The sequence below is a fragment of the Tiliqua scincoides genome, chromosome 2, assembly GCF_035046505.1.
Source record: "Tiliqua scincoides isolate rTilSci1 chromosome 2, rTilSci1.hap2, whole genome shotgun sequence".
Lineage (NCBI taxonomy): Eukaryota > Metazoa > Chordata > Lepidosauria > Squamata > Scincidae > Tiliqua > Tiliqua scincoides.
In genome coordinates this window covers 262,573,136-262,594,835 of record NC_089822.1, presented here as the reverse complement: position 1 = coordinate 262,594,835, position 21,700 = coordinate 262,573,136, and the positions used below count along the sequence as shown (strand labels likewise).

General features: G+C 49.6%; 2 protein-coding genes across 5 annotated transcripts in view; one reads left to right on the top strand and one right to left on the bottom strand.

Annotated features, from left to right (window-relative positions):
• LOC136640318 (zinc finger protein 271-like) overlaps positions 1–21,700 on the top strand; it is a 208,097-nt gene that overhangs the window by 105,075 nt on the left and 81,322 nt on the right. The gene's annotated exons all lie outside the window — the stretch shown is intronic.
• LOC136640360 (zinc finger and SCAN domain-containing protein 2-like) lies at positions 1,778–11,035 on the bottom strand. Of its 4 annotated transcripts, none has more exons than XM_066615430.1 (4): positions 10,916–11,035; positions 7,603–8,334; positions 6,838–6,964; positions 1,778–4,795 (listed from the first exon to the last, which is right to left on the bottom strand). In XM_066615430.1, the coding sequence occupies exons 2-4, from the start codon at positions 8,293–8,295 to the stop codon at positions 3,234–3,236; spliced, it is 2,382 nt and encodes a 793-aa protein (XP_066471527.1). In that variant the 5' UTR covers positions 8,296–8,334; positions 10,916–11,035; the 3' UTR covers positions 1,778–3,233. The 4 variants fall into 4 exon arrangements, with proteins under 4 accessions (XP_066471527.1, XP_066471525.1, XP_066471528.1 ...); XM_066615428.1 differs by having other exon boundaries at positions 7,603–8,321; XM_066615431.1 differs by having other exon boundaries at positions 1,778–4,792; positions 7,603–8,321.

Genomic DNA, 21,700 nt, shown 5'->3' with positions numbered 1-21,700 from the left:
ATACCATAGTCTTTCGAGACTGAAGGTTGCCAGCCATTATTATCTTCCTCTATGGAGTGCCTTTTTCCTCTTGTATAGGTTTCTGAGCTATGCCCCCCTCCCATTTTTGAAGGGGAAGCAAAGGAAATGCAATGAAGGCCCATGGACAGATGTTGCAATACCACCTTCTTTAGTCCCAAGGCCAGATGCCTGTGCTTAAGACCTCAGTTGTGAAAGATTTGGTGTAACAATGAAGTGACACTAAACAGCAGTGATTAGCATGTGTGCAGTGGCGTCACTAGGGTTGGCATCACCCAGTGCGGGAGGCCAGTGAGTCACCTCCACGAAGGACCTCCTCCCATGCAGTGGGTGGGCCAATGAGTGTGGTGGTGCACCATTGCCCTGCCCCACTGATTTTTTGGCTATAACTTGTGATAGAACAGAGATATTTCAACACGGTTTTTTTTTTTCATTGCATTCTGCATGAAATTACACATTGATTGATATATAATGATGGTATTATTTGAAAATACTAAGATTTCAAAAATTTTGGCTAGTAGTGGTGTCACCCCGCCCCCATGTGTGTCACCTGGTGCCACATTGGCATCCTTCAGTCTCGGAAGACTCTGGTATCGCGCTCTGAAAGGTGGTTCTGGCACAGCGTCTAGTGTGGCTGAAAAGGCTGATTCGGGAGTGACAATCCCTCCCACACTGGGAGCAAGTGCAGTCTGTCCCTGGTCTGTCTCCCTGGCTGTGGGCCTTCCTTCTTTGCCTCTTTGCCTCGGTCTGTTGGCCAAGTGTTTCTTCAAACTGGGAAAGGCCATGCTGCACAGCCTGCCTCCAAGCGGGCCACTCAGAGGCCAGGGTTTCCCACCTGTTGAGGTCCATTCCTAAGGCCTTCAAGTCCCTCTTGCAGATATGCATCCAGAGCCTCCTATATGCAAAGCATGTGCTCTGCTGCTCAGCTAGACATGCAAAAGGAATGTGTGTGTGGAGGCAGAGGCATAACACACTGCTCTGGCACCTGGGACAGTGACGTCACAACATCATGTGACATTGTGTCACATGCCAGGTTCCCCCCAGAGGAGGACTGCTTGCTGCAGTGGTTTTGTGCTTCCCGTTCCATCTGATGTGGAAATTCCCCTTCAAGGGGAGCCTCAACAGGAGAAAGAACTGAGAGCGCAAAGCCGCCACCACCTCCTCCATAACTAGGGTGGAGGCCCTTGGTGTAGCACTTGGGGCTGTTCCCCTCCAGGTCCTCCCTAATTATGCCTCTGTGTGCAGGGGCTACCCCCCCCAGACTGCACTGGAAGCACCAAGGCACCATTGCTGCACCATGTAATGTGGCTCAACCTCCGTGCCCCATTGACTGGCCATGTAACTGAAAATAAAATACCGAAAGAAGGATCATAGCAGACATAGAGGTAAGACATCAGGACAGGCCCCACCAGAAGCCCTACCTACTGCCATCTGTGTGTAGCAAAGACAGAACGTACGTACATACGTACGTACGTACGTACGTACGTACCTACCTACCTACCTACCTACCTACCTACCTACCTACCTATCTATGAACCCCACGCTCCCAAGAAACAACAAGGCAGGGGTGTGTGTGTCTGTACGGGATCCCAAAAAGTATTCAGCTTCTTGAGAAAACCAAGCTGTCATTAAAAAAAAAAAATTCTAGTCCATATGAGTGAGATAATATGCTTGGGACTTGTGTGGGCAAAGCTCGCTGAGCCCTCAGAAGCCAGAAAAGTGGCTAAATAATGATTTCCAATAACGAGGTAGAGAGAGAGTTTCAAAGGCGAGTAGAGCACGCATCCCCATCTCATGATGAGCAATAATGCCAGAAAGTTATTCAAAATAGCAAAAAAAATATAGAACAAATGATGCAAAACAAGAGAACTAAATGAAATCTGCATGATTTATGCAGGTGCCATTTGGACTGCCTGGGTGCAGAATCTTAAGTGTTTTTGTTTCAAGGGAGAGAAGATCTATGGTCTAACGGTTTCATTTCTAAGCATTTCTGAGGAATATATTGATCTAGGCCAGTGGTTCTCAAACTTTTTAGCACTGGGACCCACTTTTTAGAATGACAATCTGTTGGGACCCACCAGGAATGATGTCAATGGCCAGAAGTGACATAATCAAGCAGGGAAATTTTTAACAATCTTTGGCTGCAATCCTATCCACACATACCTAGGAATAAGCCCTATTGACTATCATTGCTAAAAACATAAACATAGTAGCCTGTTCAAAGTACAGATCTGTAGCATTTCCCCAGATGAGTCACATACCATGGCAGCATCAAGTCTAATAGATAAAAAATAGCATCAAGTCTAATAGATAAAAAATAAAATATTGAAATGAATGGGGACCCACCAGAAATTGGCTAGCGACCCACCTAGTGGATCCTAACTCAGAGTTGGAGAAACACTGATCTAGGCATTAACTGTATTCCCTTGTACATATATATACTCAATGATTGTTCTACCTGGGCTAAATGCTGCGCCTGCAAGTTAACTTGGCATCAGAATGCAATCCAAGTTGTGCAACCTTGTGGTGATTCCCAGAGTCATTTTTGGCATCTTGGATATATGAAGCTGCTTTATAACAAGTCAGTCCTCTAGTCCATCTTAGTTGATGGCTGTATGGAGCTGTCTTAGGGTGCAATCCTAACCCCTTAGGTCAGTGCTTCCCAGCACTGGCATAGAGGTGCCAATGGGACATGTGCTGCATCCTACAGTTGGGTGTCACTCACGGAGGCCTCCTCAAAGTAAGGGAATGTTTGTTCCCTTACCTCAGACCTGTATGGCCCTTATGTCCATGCTGGAAAGCACTGGCATAAGGGGTTAGGATTGCGCCCTTATAGTGGGTCATACCTTAGGTCCAATTTGCTCGGTACTGCCTATGGCAGCAATTCTCCAGGATTTCAAATGGGAGACCATCTCAGGGAGATCTGGCTGGGGATTGAACTTGGGACTTCCTGCATGCAAAGTTTTCCCTCTAAGGTGCAAAAGGAGTATAGCTGGGGGGAGGGTTAACCCTTTCCCCTGCACCATTTTCACAATGAATACTGGCCTCCTGCTCCAAAGCTGGGGTATTTTAGAGGGCATATGTTTTTAACCTCCTTCTTCCAATGCTGGCCTGATAGGATTCAGGGTTTACATGTAGCTGTTATTAAAACATTTTTTTAAATTAGTGGGAGAGCCAATTGCAGCTCTTCTTCCATCATATCCATGTTTATCCCTTCACTGGAGAGATGCGACATTTTCCTCTCTGTGGGTTTTCTGGTGATTCCAGAGGGACGAGTGATGAGAGAACCTTTTTCCACACTGCACGCATCCATAGGGTTTCTCTCTAGTGTGGATTCTCTTGTGAACCACAAGGGGTGTCCTCTGGCTGAACCTTTGCCCACAGTCTGAACATTCGTACGGCCGCTCTCCCGTGTGGATTCTCTCATGTGCGACAAGGTCTTCTTTCCGCCCAAACCTTTTTCCACAGTAGGAGCATTCGTGCGGTTTCTCTCCTGTATGGATCCTCTCATGTCGCAGGAGGGCAGAGTGGTGAGAGAACCACTTCCCACACTGCGAGCACATGTATGGTTTCTCCCCGGTGTGGGTTCTCTTGTGCCTAAGCAGATTTCGTTTCAGGCTGAAGCTCTTCCCACAGTCTGGGCATTCGTGCGGTTTCTCTCCCGAATGAGTCCCCATGTGGGTAATAAGGCCAGACTTCCTGTTGAAGCTTCTGCCACAGTCTGAGCATTTATGCAGACTCTCACCTGTGTGGATTTTCTCATGCCTCAGAAGAGTATTTTGTTGAGAGAAACATGCCCCGCATTGCAAGCACTGGTGTGGTTTCTCTCCTATGTGCGTCCTTCTGTGTTCCGTAAGCTTTGAGCTGCTGCTGAAGGCATTCCCACACTGAGAGCATTTATATCGCATGTCTGCGGTGTGTGCTTTTTGGTGGTTTAAAAACCGAGAGCTGGTGTCGAAGCTTTTCCCACATTCGGCACATTCATACAGTTTCTCTCTTGAGTGAATCCTCTCGTGTTGGATGAGATTTGACTTCTGAGTGAAGCTTCTGCTGCAGGTGGCGCATTTGTGGGGCTTCTCGCCCGTGTGGGTTCTTTCATGTCTCAGGAGAATGGAACTCTGGGAGAAACATTTCCCACACTGCGGGCACTGGTACGGTTTCTCTCCTGTGTGGACCCTCTTGTGCTCGATGAGCCTGCAATTGCTGCCAAAGTTACTCCCACACTGGGAGCAGGTATACAGCTCCCTGCCTTCGTGCATTTTTTGATGGCTTCCGAGCTGAGAACTCGTGTGGAATTTTTTCCCACATTTCAAACATATGTGCAGTTTCTCTCCCACATGAATTCTCTTGTATTTAGTAGAGTTTGTTTTTTGGTGGAAGCTTTTGCCATACTGTAAACATTTGGGATGTTTCTCCCCCGCACCCATTCCCTCAGGAACAACCGTATGCGATCTCTCATGGAAACTTCCCCCACTGTAGCAGCATTTATCCAGATTCTCTCCCACATGCATTTCCTGACCCTCAGGACAGTATAAGCTCTTTGTCTCTTCTCCCTTATGCCTGCAGATTCTCTCAGGGAAGGTGCTTTCATGGAAGCCATTGGCACCTTCCTCATAAAGAAAGGCTTCTTTTGATCTCTCCTCAGGATTGCTTTCCTCACAACCTTCTGATTCCTGATAATATCCAGGCTTTGTTTTCAATCCAGCAAGGCCCAATTGTGCAGTTTTTCCCACCTGAACGATCTCCACTTTGTTCTCCCAGACCTGGCCATCGTCTTCTGGAACAAACAGAAATGTTTAACGTGAATCATTTTCCAAAGTGGGGAGGAAGGCAGGGTTGGATCCATGAGGATGGAGGGGAGGGTAGCCCCCAAAACATAACTTGATTTCATCTAGATTAGACTAGTAGGAAAGGAGGGGCAGAACAAGGGGGGCAGGGATCCTGTGGATCCGGCAGAGATGATGTGCACCAGATCCTATCCCCTCTTTTCACAGCCCCCCCCTTGGACTTGCGCCAGTCACTAGCATATCTGAGGGGAGAAGTGTCCCCATGTGGCACGCCTGGGGGCAGTGGCACTACCATCCACTGCTCCTCCTTGCAGTCTTCTGAGCGCAGCCTCTCTATAAGGCCTTGGAAACAAACTTCCGGTTTCCACAAAAACTGGAAGTTCATTTCTAAGGCTTTCCAGGGGCCTTCTGAAGCCCAGAGAGGCCATGTGCAGCTTCCCCAGGTCTCAGACCTGTGGATGGGGGGTGGGCACTCTGAATGGCCTGCCCTGGGGCAGCAGATGACCAGGAATACCACTGGCGCCGGCCACAGAGGTCTGAGGAGACCCACTGCAGAGTGGGAGGCTTATAGAGGGGCAAGAAAAAATAATTCTCATTTCCCCTCCGAAGCCTTCCAATCCATCTGCCTTCTGCTGGATACACCATCTCCTTTTTCTGTGTGGCTGCATCGGCGGGGTGGGGGGGGAGAGGATAGGATTGGGCCCTTACTTGTACAAGAGGAGGGAGTGTCAAAGAGTTTATGGGAGACCAGCATTTCCCACAGTACAATCAATGGAAATTCAAAATTGAGACAAAATTGAGACAACGGAAGGCGGTTTCCTAGAGTGAGGCTGCGTAGCAAAATGAGGCGAACTTGCTTTGCATGCAAAAGGTCTCAGAGTCATCCCTGACAATCTGAGTTTAAGGATGCCAAGTGACAGGATGAGAGGAGAGTCCTTGGCTGACACCTGGAGAGCTACTATCAGGCAGAGCAGACAGGTCCATGTACTGTCCTGTTTGAATATCAGCTATGAGCCGTGCATACTGAGAAACATTCCACCACAGTTGAGAGTGTTCGTGTGCGTGTGTATGTGCGTGCGTGCGTGCGTGCGTGTGTGTGTGTGTGTGTGGTCTACATCTGTAGAGAACAAAGTGGTGTAATGGCTAGAGCTGGGGTGGGGAATCTTCTTATGCCGGTAGGCCACATATTATTTTATTTTATTTTATTTTTATTTTATATATAATTCATTTTTATTCTCCTCAACTAGAAAAGGCATACATTTTTATTTAACACTACAGTTCTTTTCCTAAGCCGTTCTCAAGCCTATGGGACAAGTCACTGGGCGGCTGCCAGGTCACCAATTACTGAGTTACCACTGATAGGAAAGAAGAAGTTTAAAAAGTATAAATAAGAATAAGTAAAAATACTGACAGCCCAGGGCCTAATCCAGTGATTCCCAACCTTTTTTGACTGGCAAATCCCTTGACCTACTGGGCCATTGGCTGCAGCTCCCTATTAGGGCTACAATCCTATACATTGTACGGGGCGGCAGGTTTTTCACAAGGATTCTGCAGCTCCCCTAGCTGGTTTCTGTGGTTTGGGAACCACTGGCCTAATCCTATCCAACTTCCCAGCGCCAATGCAGCTAAGCCAACTTGGCATTTGCTTCAGCCTGTAGTGGAGGGACAGTCATGGAGGCCTCCTCAACGTAAGGGAATGTTTGTCCCATTACCTCAGAGCTGCACTGAGGTTGCATCATCACTGGAAAGTCAGAAAGGATTGGGGCCCCAATCCGAACGTGGGCTAGCACTGGCAAAGCATTGCCAGCTGTCGCAAACATGCCATAAAACACAGATTTAATATTTGCAGACAAAATACGCAAAAGGCCACAGGCCTGTCGTCGTCGTCGTCCCCGATTAGAACAGCTCCCTTAACTATGTGGCGCTTTGTAGAGAAAGGGTGGGGTTAAAAAAATGAAACAAAAACAACATAAAAGGAGAAAAAGCTTTTGCTGAAGTCAATTTACAATAATTCAGCTAAACGAATCTTTACCAGAGAAGGTCAATTCCCCCTCCTCCTGCTTCGTGTCTATGGTGGGCTGAATCTTTGCAATGTCTGACAACGGATACAGCTCTGATTCGGAGGCATTAACAAATGACCTCTCCAGCAGCCCTGGCACCTACGGGGGGAAAAAAAACAACCCAAAAAGCAGATTTATTCTTCCAGCACATTCACAAGGAGACAGAGGTAATTCCAAACATGGAAAGGTTCACTTCTCCCCATCTTGGCACCAGTCAAGTGCCAGTAACAGGATATTCTGTGTTCTCCTAACACAGGGAGATCCTTGATGGATCAGATCAAAGGATCATCATCTTACTTCTAAAAGTGGCCAACCAAATACCCGCTGGGAAGCTCAAATTCAGGGCAACAACTTTCCCTTGTGGTTTATCTCCCCAGCAACTGGGCTTTCAAGGTGCACTTCTTCTACGCATGGAGTTCTTGTGAATAAAGAACTGTGCTCTTGTGAATACTGAGCTCTTGTGAATAAAAACTGCTGATTGACATGCATGATATGAATTTATCTAACTCTTTATAAGGATGGAAAAAGAACCCTGCTGTACCAGGCCCAAGGTCCATCTAGTCCAGGGGTGGGCAAACCCCGACCTGCGGGCTGTTTGCGGCCCTCAGAGTCCCCCAATCTGACCCTGTGAGTCCCTCAGAGTCTCCCAATCTGCTCCGCAGTCTCCAATGAGCCTCTGGCCCAGCGGAGACTGTCGGAGCCTGTGCTGGCCTGTGACCGCCAGTCCGTGCTCTTACCTTTTGCTCCAATCTCTCAGCCTCTTGCAGCCTCAGGAGGAAATCCTCTGCCAGAGCCACTGCCTGGGCAGGAGTCTCAGGCCCTTGCTCCTTGACCCAGCTCTGCATTTCCTGAGGCAGGACAATCAGGAACTGCTCCAGGACCAGCAGCTCCAGCATCTGCTCCTTGGTGTTCCTTTCAGGTTTCAGCCACTGACAGCAAAGCTCCCAGAGCTGGTTGCAAATGACCCGGGGCCCCTCGGCCTCCTGGTAGCAGAACTGCCTGAAGTGCTGCCGATTGATCTCTGAACTGACAGGGTCCTCCTCCAGCAGCTCGTCCTTCACTTTCACTGCAGAATCCAAACCACCATAGCCCTTGTGGTTTCCTCTGCTGATACCCACTGAGGTCAGAGTCTGGTTCTGACCATCGGGAGAGTGGTTGGCCTCATCTCCTCCCTCCAAGGTTGCCTGCAGATCTTTCGGGTTCTCCTTCAAGTGAGGCTCAGGCAGCTGAGGGTGTCTCCATCCTGGGTGAGGGGCTTGCATCGTCTTTAGGAACTCCTGCCATTGGGCCTCCCAGCGCTGCTGCAGCCCCTCGTCCGGCTCTGGTTTAACGTGTGGTGGAGATGCCACAGAGTGGATGACACAAGGTGCTGTTCCTGCACCCTCCTCTCTCTCCCTGGGTTTTGGCCTTGCAGGGTCTTTCTTCTCCATTTTTACTCCTGGCTGCAGCTCCTAATCTGGGAAAGAAGGCTGATTTTGCTCAGGGTAGTAAGGAAGGTGAAGAAGGGAGTTTGGAATAACATTGGGAAAAATGTGATCAATGTAACACTTAGGCTGCAATCCTAACCACACTTTCCTGAGAGTAAGCCCCACTGAATGAAATAAGACATACTTCTGAGTAGACCTGGATTGTGCCCTTAAAGCTTTTCAAAATCCTCATTTTGTCAGTACAACAGAAACACCTATACAACTGGTTAAGAACATAAGAACAGCCCCATTGGATCAGGCCATAGGCCCATCTAGTCCAGCTTCCTGTATCTCACAGCGGCCCACCAAATGCCCCAGGGAGCACACCAGATAACAAGAGACCTCATCCTGGTGCCCTCCCTTGCATCTGGCATTCTGACATAGCCCATTTCTAAAATCAGGAGGTTGCGCACATACATCATGGCTTGTAACCAGTAATGGATTTTCCCCCCAGAAACTTGTCCAATCCCCCTTTAAAGGCATCCAGGCCAGACGCCATCACCACATCCTGGCGCAAGGAGTTCCACAGACTGACCACACACTGAGTAAAGAAATATTTTCTTTTGTCTGTTCTAACTCTCCCAACACTCAATTTTAATGGATGTCCCCTGGTTCTGGTGTTATGTGAGAGTGTAAAGAGCATCTCCCTATCCACTCTATCCATCCCCTGCATAATTTTATATGTCTCAATCATGTCCCCCTCAGGCGTCTCTTTTCTAGGCTGAAGAGGCCCAAATGCCGCCGTAGCCTGTCCTTGTAAGGAAGGTGCCCCAGCCCAGTAATCATCTTAGCTGCTCTCTTTTGCACCTTTTCCATTTCCACTACGTCTTTTTTGAAATGTGGCGACCAGAACTGGACACAATACTCCAGGTGTGGCCTTACCATCGATTTGTAAACGGCATTATAATATTAGCCATTTTGTTCTCAATACCTTTTCTAATGATCCCAAGCATAGAATTGGCCTTCTTCACTGCCGCCGCACACTAGGTCGACACTTTCATTGACCTGTCCACCACCACCCCAAGATCTCTCTTCTGATCTGTCACAGACAGCTCAGAACCCATCAGCCTATATGTGAAGTTTTGATTTTTTGCCCCAATGTGCATGACCTTACACTTACTGACATTGAAGCGCATCTGCCATTTTGCTGCCCATTCTGCCAGTCTGGAGAGATCCTTCTGGAGCTCCTCACAATTACTTCTGGTCTTCACCACTCGAAAAAGTTTGGTGTCGTCTGCAAACTTAGCCACCTCACTGCTCAACCCTGTCTCCAGGTCATTTATGAAGAGGTTGAAAAGCACCGGTTCCAGGACAGATCCTGGGTTGGTGTCTGGTTGGAGTCTCAAACACCACAGGCTAATTTTTTCACAGGTTTAAGACCTGACCAGTTATAAAAAGGTTTTTTTGGAGGAGGGGAGTCATGGAAGGGATAGGAATGTCAGTGCGATGCTGTGGTTAGAGCCATGGACAGACTGGAAAGAGGTGTATTCAAATCCCCCCTCAGTCACAAGGCTCTGACTTGAGACCATTTGCTGTTTCTCAGCCTCATCTGAGTAAGGCTGATCCACAGTATGTATCGGTAGAAGGCATCATTGCATGTTCATCCAGTCACACTCCATGCAAAGACAGAGGGTCCCGGGGCTGAGAGATCGTATCAGGTAGAAAGCTAGGCTGGAGCCTTTCTCCTTGACATGCTGGTTTTCTACAAGCAGGAAACGTCTTTGTTTGGAGGTGCACTTGGTGACATGAGGTCACACCTTCAGCCTGAACAGGATCAGTCCAAACACTGGTAGGGTCGTAGTTTAGTGATGTACAGCCAGAGCCGGCCCATCTAGAAGGCCAACTGAAGCTGTTGCAGCAGATTGGTGAGGAGTGCCACATCCATTCATTCCCTCATCTCTACTGCTCCTCCTCCCGCTCTTTGGATTGCAATGTAAGAGGTGCTCTAGCTCTCTTAAGAACATAAGCAGAGCCCTGCTGGATCAGGCTAAAGGCCCATCTAGTCCAGCTTCCTATGTCTCACAGTGGCCCACCAAATGCCTCAGGGAGCACACAACAAGTGACCTGCATTCTGGTGCCCCCTCCACTCTTCCTCTCTTTCAGGATTTTCTTTTCTGCTCTGCCTCCTCTTCCTTGACTTCCTCCAATCCGTAAATTGGGAAGAGGCTGATACCTCACCAGGTAATGGGGACAGCATTTGGCAGGACACCTCAGGCTCTGGGAGGCTTTGGGCCAGCCCTGTGCAAAGCAAACCCACTTGCTTTGTGTGCAGTAGGTTTCAGACTCAATGCCTACATGTCTAAGTAGTGCTGCAAAAGATCCACTACGCCCCAGACCCTGGAGAGCTCCTACCAGGCAGGGCTACCAACAGGCAGCATAGACAATACTGAGTTAAATTTATTGCTTTGAGATCTACCATCTCTGCGAGAAGGACTCTTGAGGAAAAAGGTGACTTTGCTCGGATCAATTGAACAGGTCCCCTGGGGGGAGGCCATCTCTCCTTACCCCCTCCTCCCAGCCACACCATCCAATTTTCCTCCTTCTCCAGGTCAGATCCGGACTCCCCTTTTCGGCTTTAACTCACCTTCTCTGGACAGCCTCTTGCAAACCTCCAGACTGCAGTCCCACCTCCCCTTCCCTCGCAACTGCTCCAGTGATGACAAGGAACCCCAAAAGCAGTTTCCTTGCAAAATTTCACCAGGAAGGAAGACACAAGGAAGGAAGATCTGCTCACTTCTTTTCAATTCCGCAGTCAAAGTGCTTTTTTTTTTTTTTCTTTTCCTGGGCCTCTCTAGGCAGCAGAGCTTGGTTTGTTCATTTAACCCTTTTGGGCACACCTGCAAAAGTCAACCAGCTCTTGCCAAACCAGCCCTTTCCAAACAGATCGCAGCAACAGAGCTTGGAGTCTTCCATACGATCCATTATATAATAAACAGGCTTCTGGGAGCCAAAAGGAGGCTGCCCTCTGCATCTCTGTGTGATCTACTGTTCTGGGCTTGACTTTTTCCAATCAGCCTCTACAGGGGCAAGGGAGAGGGAGTTGATTCTACTGTGTTTCTGTATCCAGTATCAGAGCTTAGGAGTGGGGGGTAAAGGGGGTAATTTGTACCTGGGCCCAGGGTCAAAAGGGGTGCCCAGGAGCCAGAGGAGGGGGCCCAAAAGTTTCCTGGGATCTTACATTTTCCTATCTACTCATAAGAACATAAGAACATAAGAACAGCCCCACTGGATCAGGCCATAGGCCCATCTAGTCCAGCTTCCTGTATCTCACAGCGGCCCACCAAATGCCCCAGGGAGCACACCAGATAACAAGAGACCTCATCCTGGTGCCCTCCCTTGCATCTGGCATTCTGACATAGCCCATTTCTAAAATCAGGAGGTTGTGCATTCACATCATGGCTTGTAACCCATAATGGATTTTTCCTCCAGAAACTCGTCCAATCCCCTTTTAAAGGCGTCCAGGCTAGACACCATCACCACCTCCTGTGGCAAGGAGTTCCACAGACCAACCACACGCTGAGTAAAGAAATATTTTCTTTTGTCTGTTCTAACTCTCCCAACACTCAATTTTAGTGGATGTCCCCTGGTTCAGGTGTTATGTGAGAGTGTAAAGAGCATCTCTCTATCCACTCTGTCCATCCCCTGCATAATTTTGTATGTCTCAATCATTTCCCCCCTCAGGCGTCTTTTCTAGGCTGAAGAGGCCCAAATGCCGCCGTAGCCTTTCCTCATAAGGAAGGTGCCCCAGCCCTGTAATCATCTTAGTCGCTCTCTTTTGCACCTTTTCCATTTCTACTATGTCTTTTTTGAAATGTGGCGACCAGAACTGGACACAATACTCCAGGTGTGGCCTTACCATCGATTTGTACAACAACATTATATTAGCCATTTTCTTCTCAATACCTTTCCTAATGATCCCAAGCATAGAATTGGCCTTCTTCACTGCCACCACACACTGGGTCGACACTTTCATCGACCTGTCCACCACCACCCCAAGATCTCTCTCCTGATCTGTCACAGACAGCTCAGAACCCCTTCAGCCTATATGTGATTTGCTTTGTGAAAAATTTGTACTCGTTCCGCAGGATTAACTTGTAATGTATTTGATATTACTAAAAAAACAAAGTTAGTGAAGGAATGCGCTGCTCGGATTTTCTAGTGACCCTGGAGTGTGCTTGGTCTTGGGGCTAACATAACCATGGTGGGGGAGGGGGAGTAGCCAGAACAGCAGCCTCTTCCAGCATTAAGCCATTTCTGCCCAACCTTCCATATATGCAACAAAGACCAAATGTATATGCTTGTGGGCTGGGCAAAAATGGGTTAAAGGGGGTTGAACCCACAGATTGGTCTGATGAAGTGTGTCAAATGCCATGAAAGTCCTGCTGATGTCATTGGATGGTATTGTTTCTCAGTTGCATCTTCATTTGCAGAATGTTGCACAGGTAAACCCATTTTGCAGTTGAGGAAAACCGAGACTGAGATACAGTTGCTTTTTTGTTTCCAAAGCCTGCTCTGTTCTTTAAAACAATGAACTTATGGCCACCTTGCTGTAAAATGGTTGCAGTTCTATAGTGGGGCCATCCTGGAGCAGTCAGCTGCTCCGACTTTTCTAGCTTGTTCCTTTCCACTTTGGTTTTGTGTTATTCAGAGATTTTCCTGCAGCTTCTTCTTCTTTGCAGAGACCTTCAAAGTGGACATAGGGTTGCCACCTCCGTCCCAGATACACCCCTTTGAATCATCCCGTCGAAGTGGGAAAGAAGCAGACATGGCCTCTCCCATTGTTATAAACGTCCTCTTTTTCACAATACTGTACGTGTGCAGTCTAACCTAACTCCACTTTGGTGCCTGGCTGGCAATCCTGCAAGCTAGGCAGGGCTTCCCGCTGGAAGGGTCATGCTAATTCAGGGCCCTTAAGGGGTAGTATTGTGGGGTATTTGCAGGTCCCCTTTTCTCTAAGGCACCGGTTCCCAAACGCTGTGGGAATTTGGGAACCACTGTAAGTGCTTGCGGTGGAGGGGTGAAGGCAGCGGTGCCACTGCCAGGGACAAAAGAAGGTTTTTTTGTGGTACTTACCCTTGGCAGTGCCACAGGAGGGTCGCAATGTCTACTTTTATCTGTTTTGAGGCTTGGGGAGCCCTGCAGACGGGTCCTTGGGTTCCCCACGCGTTCTAGAAGGCTGGTGCTGCCAGGGGTAAGTACACAAAAGCCCTCTTTTGTCCCTAGCAGCAGCACAACTGTGGTACTGCCTTTGCCATCACCCCACCCCTTCAGGAGGTAGACACAGGGCTTCCCGGGCTGAGGAGTCACAATGCCCCAGTTTGGGAGCCTCTGCTCCAAGCTGTTGCAGATTTGGGTGCCCCATCTTGGTAGATTTTTGCTGGAATTGCAAGTCCTGCTGCATAATAAATTAACTGCCCAGTCCGAGTGGGTTTAGTGCTGGTGGAATGAGTGTTTCACCAGTGTTTGCTGCAAAAGTGCTCTCAAGCAGAACTGGAGGTGGACGGATGGGGTTAAGGAAGGGGGCGGGTTTGGTGACAGCAGTGGCTGCTGATCAGTGAATGGTTCAAGCAGCTTCCTTATGAGGAAGCCTACACCATGTTCTATACCTTATGAAGCCATGGTTTAGGATTCCTCATGAGGAAGCTGCTTGAACCATTCACTAACGTGGCTATGCCATATCTCCAAAACTAGACGTGATAGGGCAAAATGGATGCCATTTTTGGAATCAGCACCCCAAATATACCCAGGAATTCGTGTAACGTTTAAGGAAGCAAAATGTGCGTTGGCCTGTGTAATCAGACACTTAGAAAAGTCCAATGGTTTCATTTCTTACAATGTGCATCTTTTATTTAATTTTCATTTCAGCACATATGAGTTTAACTATTACCAGTGCGGAAAGAAAAAGGGTTAAACTGTCAGTGTTTCAAACTAACCAAACTGCCAAGCTTTTGGCAGATGAAGGAGGTGCTGAATTAGAAGAAGATCAGAAGAGCCCTGCTGGATCAGGCCAAGGGCCCATCTGGTCCAGCTTCCTGTATCTCAGAGTGACCCATCAGATGCCTCACAGCCCAATGGACAGGCTACTATGCATATACCTTGAACAATGATAGGAATGAAGCTTGCTCCTGGGTCAATGTGGGTAGGACGGCAGCCTAGGATTGTTAAAGGTTTTCCTACTTGATGCCATTACTTCCAGTGGGTCCTGACAGATTCTCATTCTAAAGAGTGGGTCCTGGTGCCTAAAGCTGGAGAACTGCTGTGCTAATGAGACCCTGCCCTTACTAATGAGATACTTGCAAGACACACGTCGGGGTGCGTCCTGATGTACGGAGGTTGCTTAGACTTGCACCCCTCTTTCCCCAGACTCGAGCAGTTGACAACAGAAAAGCAATGGCAGCATTTCTGATGTCAGCCGTATTGGACAGACTTTGGACCTAGGAAGCTCCGCCTGAGCCCCGCCTGCAAAGCTTGCCCTGCCCCCCTGCGGCTACGCCACTGCAGCCCGTTCAGCGGAGGCTCCTGCAGCCTGAGTGCCCTGCCCCCCTCCAGCTCCGCCTGAGCTATTGAGCTGAGCCCCCCAGCAGGCTTGGCGCGCCCCCCTGCGGCTACGCCACCACACGCGGCTCGGCCTGAGCCCCCTGCAGGGCTTGCTCGGCCCCCAAGCAATAAAAGTAACCGGGACGGGGCAGCACGACTCCCCGCCCGGGGCCTTCTCGCCAAGCCCGCCCCTAGGGCAGCGAGGGCCAGCCAGCGGGACTTTTGCGTGCAAGCGAAGCCGGGACTGAGGACTCGAACCCGCGCTGCAGCCGCGCCCTCGGGCTCCAGAGCGGGCGGCCGAGTCCACCCGGCTACCACAGACCTGGCCCGGCAGAGCCACGCCCAGCGCTCTCTTAAGGCGCCTGTGACGCCAGCCGAGCCGAGTGCCTGCCTGGCGCTCCGCGCGCGGAGAGAGAGCGCTGCGCTCGCCCCGCCCCCCGCTGCGAGGGCGCCTCTGCTCCTTCGGGGGAGGGACGGTCTCCTCGAGTCTCCTTGGCCTGCAGCTCTCTCTGCACCTACCTGGGAGTAAGCCCCGGGGACTGGAATCGACTTACACCTGAGTAGACGTGCACAGACGGGGCCCACAGCGTTTCTAAGCCGCTTCTGCCCAGCGCTGCACAAACAAAACAGGGACCAATTGGGACAAAAATGGGTGAAGCATTTCCTGGATGGTTGTTTGCCTCCTAATGCAGTTTCTCAAACTGTAGGTCGGGACCCACTAGGTGGGTCGTGAGCCAACTTCAGGTGGGCCCCCCATTCATTTCAATATTTTATTTTTAATCTGTTAGACTTGATGATCCCACCGTATGTGGCTGCATTTGGGGAAATGTGACCCATCTGTACTTTCTACAGGCTTCTATGTATTTGCCTTTAACAATGATAGGAAATGGAGCTTACTCCTGGGTCAGTGTGGGTAGGATGGCAGCCTAGGATTGTTAAAAGGTTTTCCTACATGATGATGCCACGTCCAGTCATGACATCACTTCCAGTGGGTCCTGACAGATTCTCATTCTAAAGAGTGGGTCCTGGTGCCTAAAGTTGGAGAACCGCTGTGCTAATGAATCCCCCGCCCTTCCCACTTCCAAGACAGGTGTGGAGTGCGTCCTGATGTATGGAGATTGCTTAGAGCTGCACCCCTCTTTCCCCAGACTCAGAGCAGTTGACAACAGAAAAGCAATGGCAGAATTTCTGATGTCAGCCAATACTTTGGACATATGAAGCCCCCATGTGCTGAGTCCAATTCACAGAGACTAATCTTGTCCGCACTGACTCGCCCCCAGCCCTGCAGCATCTCAGACCCTGCAGGTCTTTGCCAGGCCTACTAGAAGATGCAAGGAACTGAGCCTGGCATAGCAGAAACTGGGGCTCTGTTTGTGCTCCTCTCTGGGACCCAGCTGCCAGCTCCATTTGTATTTCATTGTCATGCCTCTAGTGCAGCCCCTTTCAACTAGTGTGCCACAGATGGTCAGCGGGTGTGCTGCCAGAGTTTGGGGAGGGTCATTTATGAGTAGGGCCACTGGGGGATGCAAGCCCCTGCTGTCAATGGTCGTGCCTTGCCAATTGTCAAAAAACGGAGGGTGTGCCTTGGCAATTTTAGCACCTTGTCAGTGTGCCGTGAGCTGGAAAAGGTTGAAAACCGCTGCTCTTGGGGTTCCAACTCTTCAACTTTTCTGCTGCACAAGGGCCACAGCACCACTGCTGCTTTCTTGGCCTTTGGTGCCAAGCGGGAGAGAGACAAGCGAGAGCACAGTTAGTTGAATCCAGACCCCAGGCTTCCTGGTCTTGCTGCCCCCAGTGCCCTTCTGAATTAGCTGCTCTGCAATCAAGGGAGGAGAACTGACCTGTCTGGTTGAACCCATTTTTGCCCAGCCCACAGGCGGACACCTTTGATCCCTGTTGTGTATATGCAACGTTGGGCAGAAATGGCTTACATAGAGAAGATCTGGCAGGTGAAGCTTCCTGGGTGACCTTGGGCCACACACTGTCTCTCAGTCTCACCTACCTCACAGGGTTGCTGTGAGGTCAAAAGGAGGGATACAACCCTGAGCTACTTAGAGCAGTGTTTCTCGAACTGTGGGTCGGGACCCACTAGGTGGGTCGCGAGCCAATTTCAGGTGGGTCCCCATTCATTTCAATATTTTCAATCTATTAGACTTGATGGTACCATGATCTCATTTGGGGAAATGTTACAGACCTGTACTTTTAACAAGCTACTATGTATATTCTTTTAACAATGATAGTCAATGGCACGTGCTCCCTGGTAAGTGTGGGTAGGATTGCAGTCTAGGATAGTTAAAAATTTTCTTGCTTGATGATGTCACTTCTGGTCATGACATCACTTCTGGTTGGTCTTGACAGATTCTCATTCTACAAAGTGGATCCCGGTGCTAAATGTGTGAGAACCACTGACTTAGAGGAAGGTTTCAAACTGAAAAATGTGAGAAATAAACAAATACCGCATGACATTCTGGAGTCCTCACTGATTTGTAGACAGTTTGTGTTCTTAAGATACCAGAGCTGAAGTTACAAAGCCTTATTCCCACACCTTGTGGCTCAATGAGTCATGGAATCTCCCTAAGGGCAAGGCCTCCAGAAAATAGTCATTTCATTTTATATGGAGATTGGAGTCAGTACATCAGTGGTTCCCAAATGTCTTTGTCCCTTGACCTTCTGGGCCATTGGGCACAGCTCTCTGTTAGGGCTACAATCCTGTACACTGTTTAGGAAAGCAGGTTTTTGGCAAGGATTCCACGGTTCTCCTGGCTAGTTTCCATGGCTCCCTCGGGAGCCACGGCTCCCAGTTTGGGAACCGCTGTAGTTCATGTTTACCGACACCAACTCCACCCAAAATGGCTTCCAACTCCATGACTTTGACTCCGACTCCACAGCCCCGTCCCTTACTGTGATAGGTTTTCATTGTTTGAAGTCTTTTGTATTCCCTAGGTACTGTTTGATTAGTTTTTCCAAAAGGACAAAGTAATCCACTGATCCTTTCCAATCACTAGAGGTGGGAGAAAGTGGTGATAACAAAATAAAAACATCTAACACAGCTTTCTGCACTGTGTTAGATTGTTAGAGTTGTGAGACTGTCATGTAGGCTCCTTCCTGATCCTCCTCACTTTTTGAAATTGCCCTCCCAAGCAGGTGAGAGAGGGGAGGTGCCAGTGAGGGGCTCATATCCCCCAATGACCATATTAATAAATATGCATACCCACAGACCATTCGTGGCACACCAGTGTGCCAAGACACACTGGTTGAAATGACCCAGGTTAGAGGATGTTCATCCCTATCCTCCCTTCTTTTCTCCTGCCCTGAATTCAGCTCTCCCCTCTTTGCTTGAACTCACCTGCTTCTTAGGCTGCATGCATTCTTGCATCACTGGGAGATGTGCTCAGGCCATGCATCCAGAGAACCTATTCAACATTTCACAGGGAAAAATGCAAACCTGGTTGTAGCAGCCTAAATTCCTTTACCAAGGAGAATTTGAAACAACCTAGACCCCCCCCCCCCGCACCTCATAAGAACAGCCCCACTGCATCAGGCCATAGGCCCATCTAGTCCAGCTTCCTGTATCTCACAGCGGCCCACCAAATGCCCCAGGGAGCACACCAGATAACAAGAGACCTGCATCCTGGTGCCCTCCTTTGCATTGGCATTCTGACATAGCCCATTTCTAAAATCAGGAGGTTGCACATACACATCATGGCTTGTAACCCGTAATGGATTTTGCCTCCAGAAATTTGTCCAATCCCCTTTTAAAGGCGTCCAGGCCAGATGCCGTCACCACAGAATGTAGCAAGGAGTTCCACAGACCAACCACACAACTGAGTAAAGAAGTAACCTCAGTGGTTCCTGTTTCTGAAAGTTCTGCCCTTAGTGGTTTATGTGCATTCATGTACTTTGCAATGCTCTGATGTGAATTTAAATAACAGGAGAGTGATCAGCTGAAACTTCCTGATTGTGAGTCAGATCATTGGTCCATATCAGATAGTCATGTCTATACACAGGCTACCACTGGCTTTTGAGGCTCTCAGATAGGGGTCTTCTCTGGGTACAGGGCAACTAAAACCATCTGAGGACTGGATCAGTTTCCGTATGAGGAGACGATGCAGTGTTTGGGCTTTTTAAGCCGGGGGAGGGAGAGAATGCTTCAGAGGTGGCATGATTAAGACAAAAGTATGCATGGTATAGAAAGAGTGGATAGAGAGCAATTTTTTTTTCTCCTCTCTCACAATACTGCATCATCCAATGAAACTGAGATTTAGGACAGACAGAAGGAGGTACTGTACTTCTTCAGACAATGCATAATTAGTCTGTGGAACCCCTTCCCACAAGGTGTGAGGCTAACCACTACCCTGGATGATTGTAGAAGAGGTTAGATAGAATCATGGAGGACAGGCCTCCCAGTGAATGTGAACCATGATGACTGTGAGTTCAGCAGCAGTAGATCTCTGAATGTCAATTGCAGGGGAACAGTGCTGAGAAAGGTGACTTTATTTTCTGCATGTGAGCTTCCAGAGGCAGTTGTTGGACCGCTGTGAAAAACAGGATACTGGACTGGAAGAGCCTTTGACCTGATCCAAGAGGACTTTTTCTTATGTTCCTTGCTTTCTCTAAAGATGCGAATAATTTATTTGGGGATCTTCTGCAGGTAGACCGGGTACTCCACGTGTTCTACAAATGGCAAGGCATGGTATAAATATTTTAAAACAAACCATACGTCTAATGTTGCCATTTTATCTTGCTCTTTTCTTGATTATTCAAAGAGAGTATTGACTCTTTAAGAGTGGCTTACGATTCCTTAAAGTTAATCAAAGGAACAGAGATTTTGAGGAGAAATGTGTTCCTTAAGTGACAGATTGGTCATGGAAGATACACGCATCTTCATTTAAGGGCTGCTCAAGACCTCCTGGGGCCTGGTTGAACTGGTTGGCAACCTTCAGTCTCGAAAGACTATGGTATAAGCCAGGGGTGTCCAAAGTTTTTGGCAGGAGGGCCACATCATCTCTCTAACACTGTGTGGGGGGCCGGGGGGGGGAAAGAAAGAATTAATTTACATTTAAAATTTGAATAAATTTACATAAGTTTACATAAATGAATATATTAAAGATGAACTTATATGAATGAATGAAGGTCTTTCAATAGCTCAAGGCCTATAAAAGGCCTTGCACAAAGCAAGGCCGGCCTTTCCTTTGCTGCTGCTGCTGCTGCTACTGCATCACAGGCGTGAAACAGCAAGCAGTGGAGGGAGCCCTCATCCCACAGCTCACGTGAGAGGTCAAACAGTCGCCCTCACGCTGCGAGCAGTTGCGTCGGGCCAGTGTGGGCACCGAGGGCCAGATCTCCAGAGGGCCAGAGGCTCATTGGAGACTGGTGGCTCTCTGAGGGCTGTATTGAGAGGCCCTGAGGGCCGCAAGTGGCCCCAGGGCCGGGGTTTGGGCACCCCTGGTATAAGCCTACAGCACCCGGTATTCCCAGGTGGTCTCCCATCCAAGTACTAACCAGGCCTGACCATTCTCATTCTAAAGAGTGGGTCCTGGTGCCTACAGTTGGAGAAGCGCTGTGCTAATGAATCCCTGTCCTTCCCACTTCCAAGACACACGTGGAGTGCGTCCTGATGTATGGAGATTGCTTAGACTTGCACCCCTCTTTCCCCAGACTCGAGCAGTTGACAACAGAAAAGCAATGGCAGCATTTCTGATGTCAGCCGTATTGGACAGACTTTGGACCTAGGAAGCTCCGCCTGAGCCCCGCCTGCAAAGCTTGCCCTGCCCCCCTGCGGCTACGCCACTGCAGCCCGTTCAGCGGAGGCTCCTGCAGCCTGAGTGCCCTGCCCCCCTCCAGCTCCGCCTGAGCTATTGAGCTGAGCCCCCCAGCAGGCTTGGCGCGCCCCCCTGCGGCTACGCCACCACACGCGGCTCGGCCTGAGCCCCCTGCAGGGCTTGCTCGGCCCCCAAGCAATAAAAGTAACCGGGACGGGGCAGCACGACTCCCCGCCCGGGGCCTTCTCGCCAAGCCCGCCCCTAGGGCAGCGAGGGCCAGCCAGCGGGACTTTTGCGTGCAAGCGAAGCCGGGACTGAGGACTCGAACCCGCGCTGCAGCCGCGCCCTCGGGCTCCAGAGCGGGCGGCCGAGTCCACCCGGCTACCACAGACCTGGCCCGGGAGAGCCACGCCCAGCGCTCTCTTAAGGCGCCTGTGACGCCAGCCGAGCCGAGTGCCTGCCTGGCGCTCCGCGCGCGGAGAGAGAGCGCTGCGCTCGCCCCGCCCCCTGCTGCGAGGGCGCCTCTGCTCCTGCGGGGGAGGGACGGTCTCCTCGAGTCTCCTTGGCCTGCAGCTCTCTCTGCACCTACCTGGGAGTAAGCCCCGGGGACTGGAATCGACTTACACCTGAGTAGACGTGCACAGATGGGGCCCACAGCGTTTCTAAGCCGCTTCTGCCCAGCGCTGCACAAACAAAACAGGGACCAATTGGGACAAAAATGGGTGAAGCATTTCCTGGTTGGTTGTTTGCCTCCTAATGCAGTTTCTCAAACTGTAGGTCGGGACCCACTAGGTGGGTCGTGAGCCAACTTCAGGTGGGCCCCCATTCATTTCAATATTTTATTTTTAATCTGTTAGACTTGATGATCCCACCGTATGTGGCTGCATTTGGGGAAATGTGACCCATCTGTACTTTCTACAGGCTTCTATGTATTTGCCTTTGATAGGAAATGGAGCTTACTCCTGGGTCAGTGTGGGTAGGATGGCAGCCTAGGATTGTTAAAAGGTTTTCCTACATGATGATGCCACGTCCAGTCATGACATCACTTCCAGTGGGTCCTGACAGATTCA

What these genes read in the sequence shown, in the direction of transcription:
- LOC136640360 (XM_066615430.1), bottom strand. Translation starts at nt 8,295, where the DNA reads ATGGAGAAGAAAGACCCTGCAAGGCCAAAACCCAGGGAGAGAGAGGAG. An exon ending in CTGAGAGATTGGAGCAAAAG is followed by an intron (nt 6,965 to 7,602) that starts GTAAGAGCACGG and finishes TTCCCCCCGTAG; the next exon opens with GTGCCAGGGCTGCTGGAGAG. An exon ending in GGGGGAATTGACCTTCTCTG is followed by an intron (nt 4,796 to 6,837) that starts GTAAAGATTCGT and finishes TGTTTGTTCCAG; the next exon opens with AAGACGATGGCCAGGTCTGG.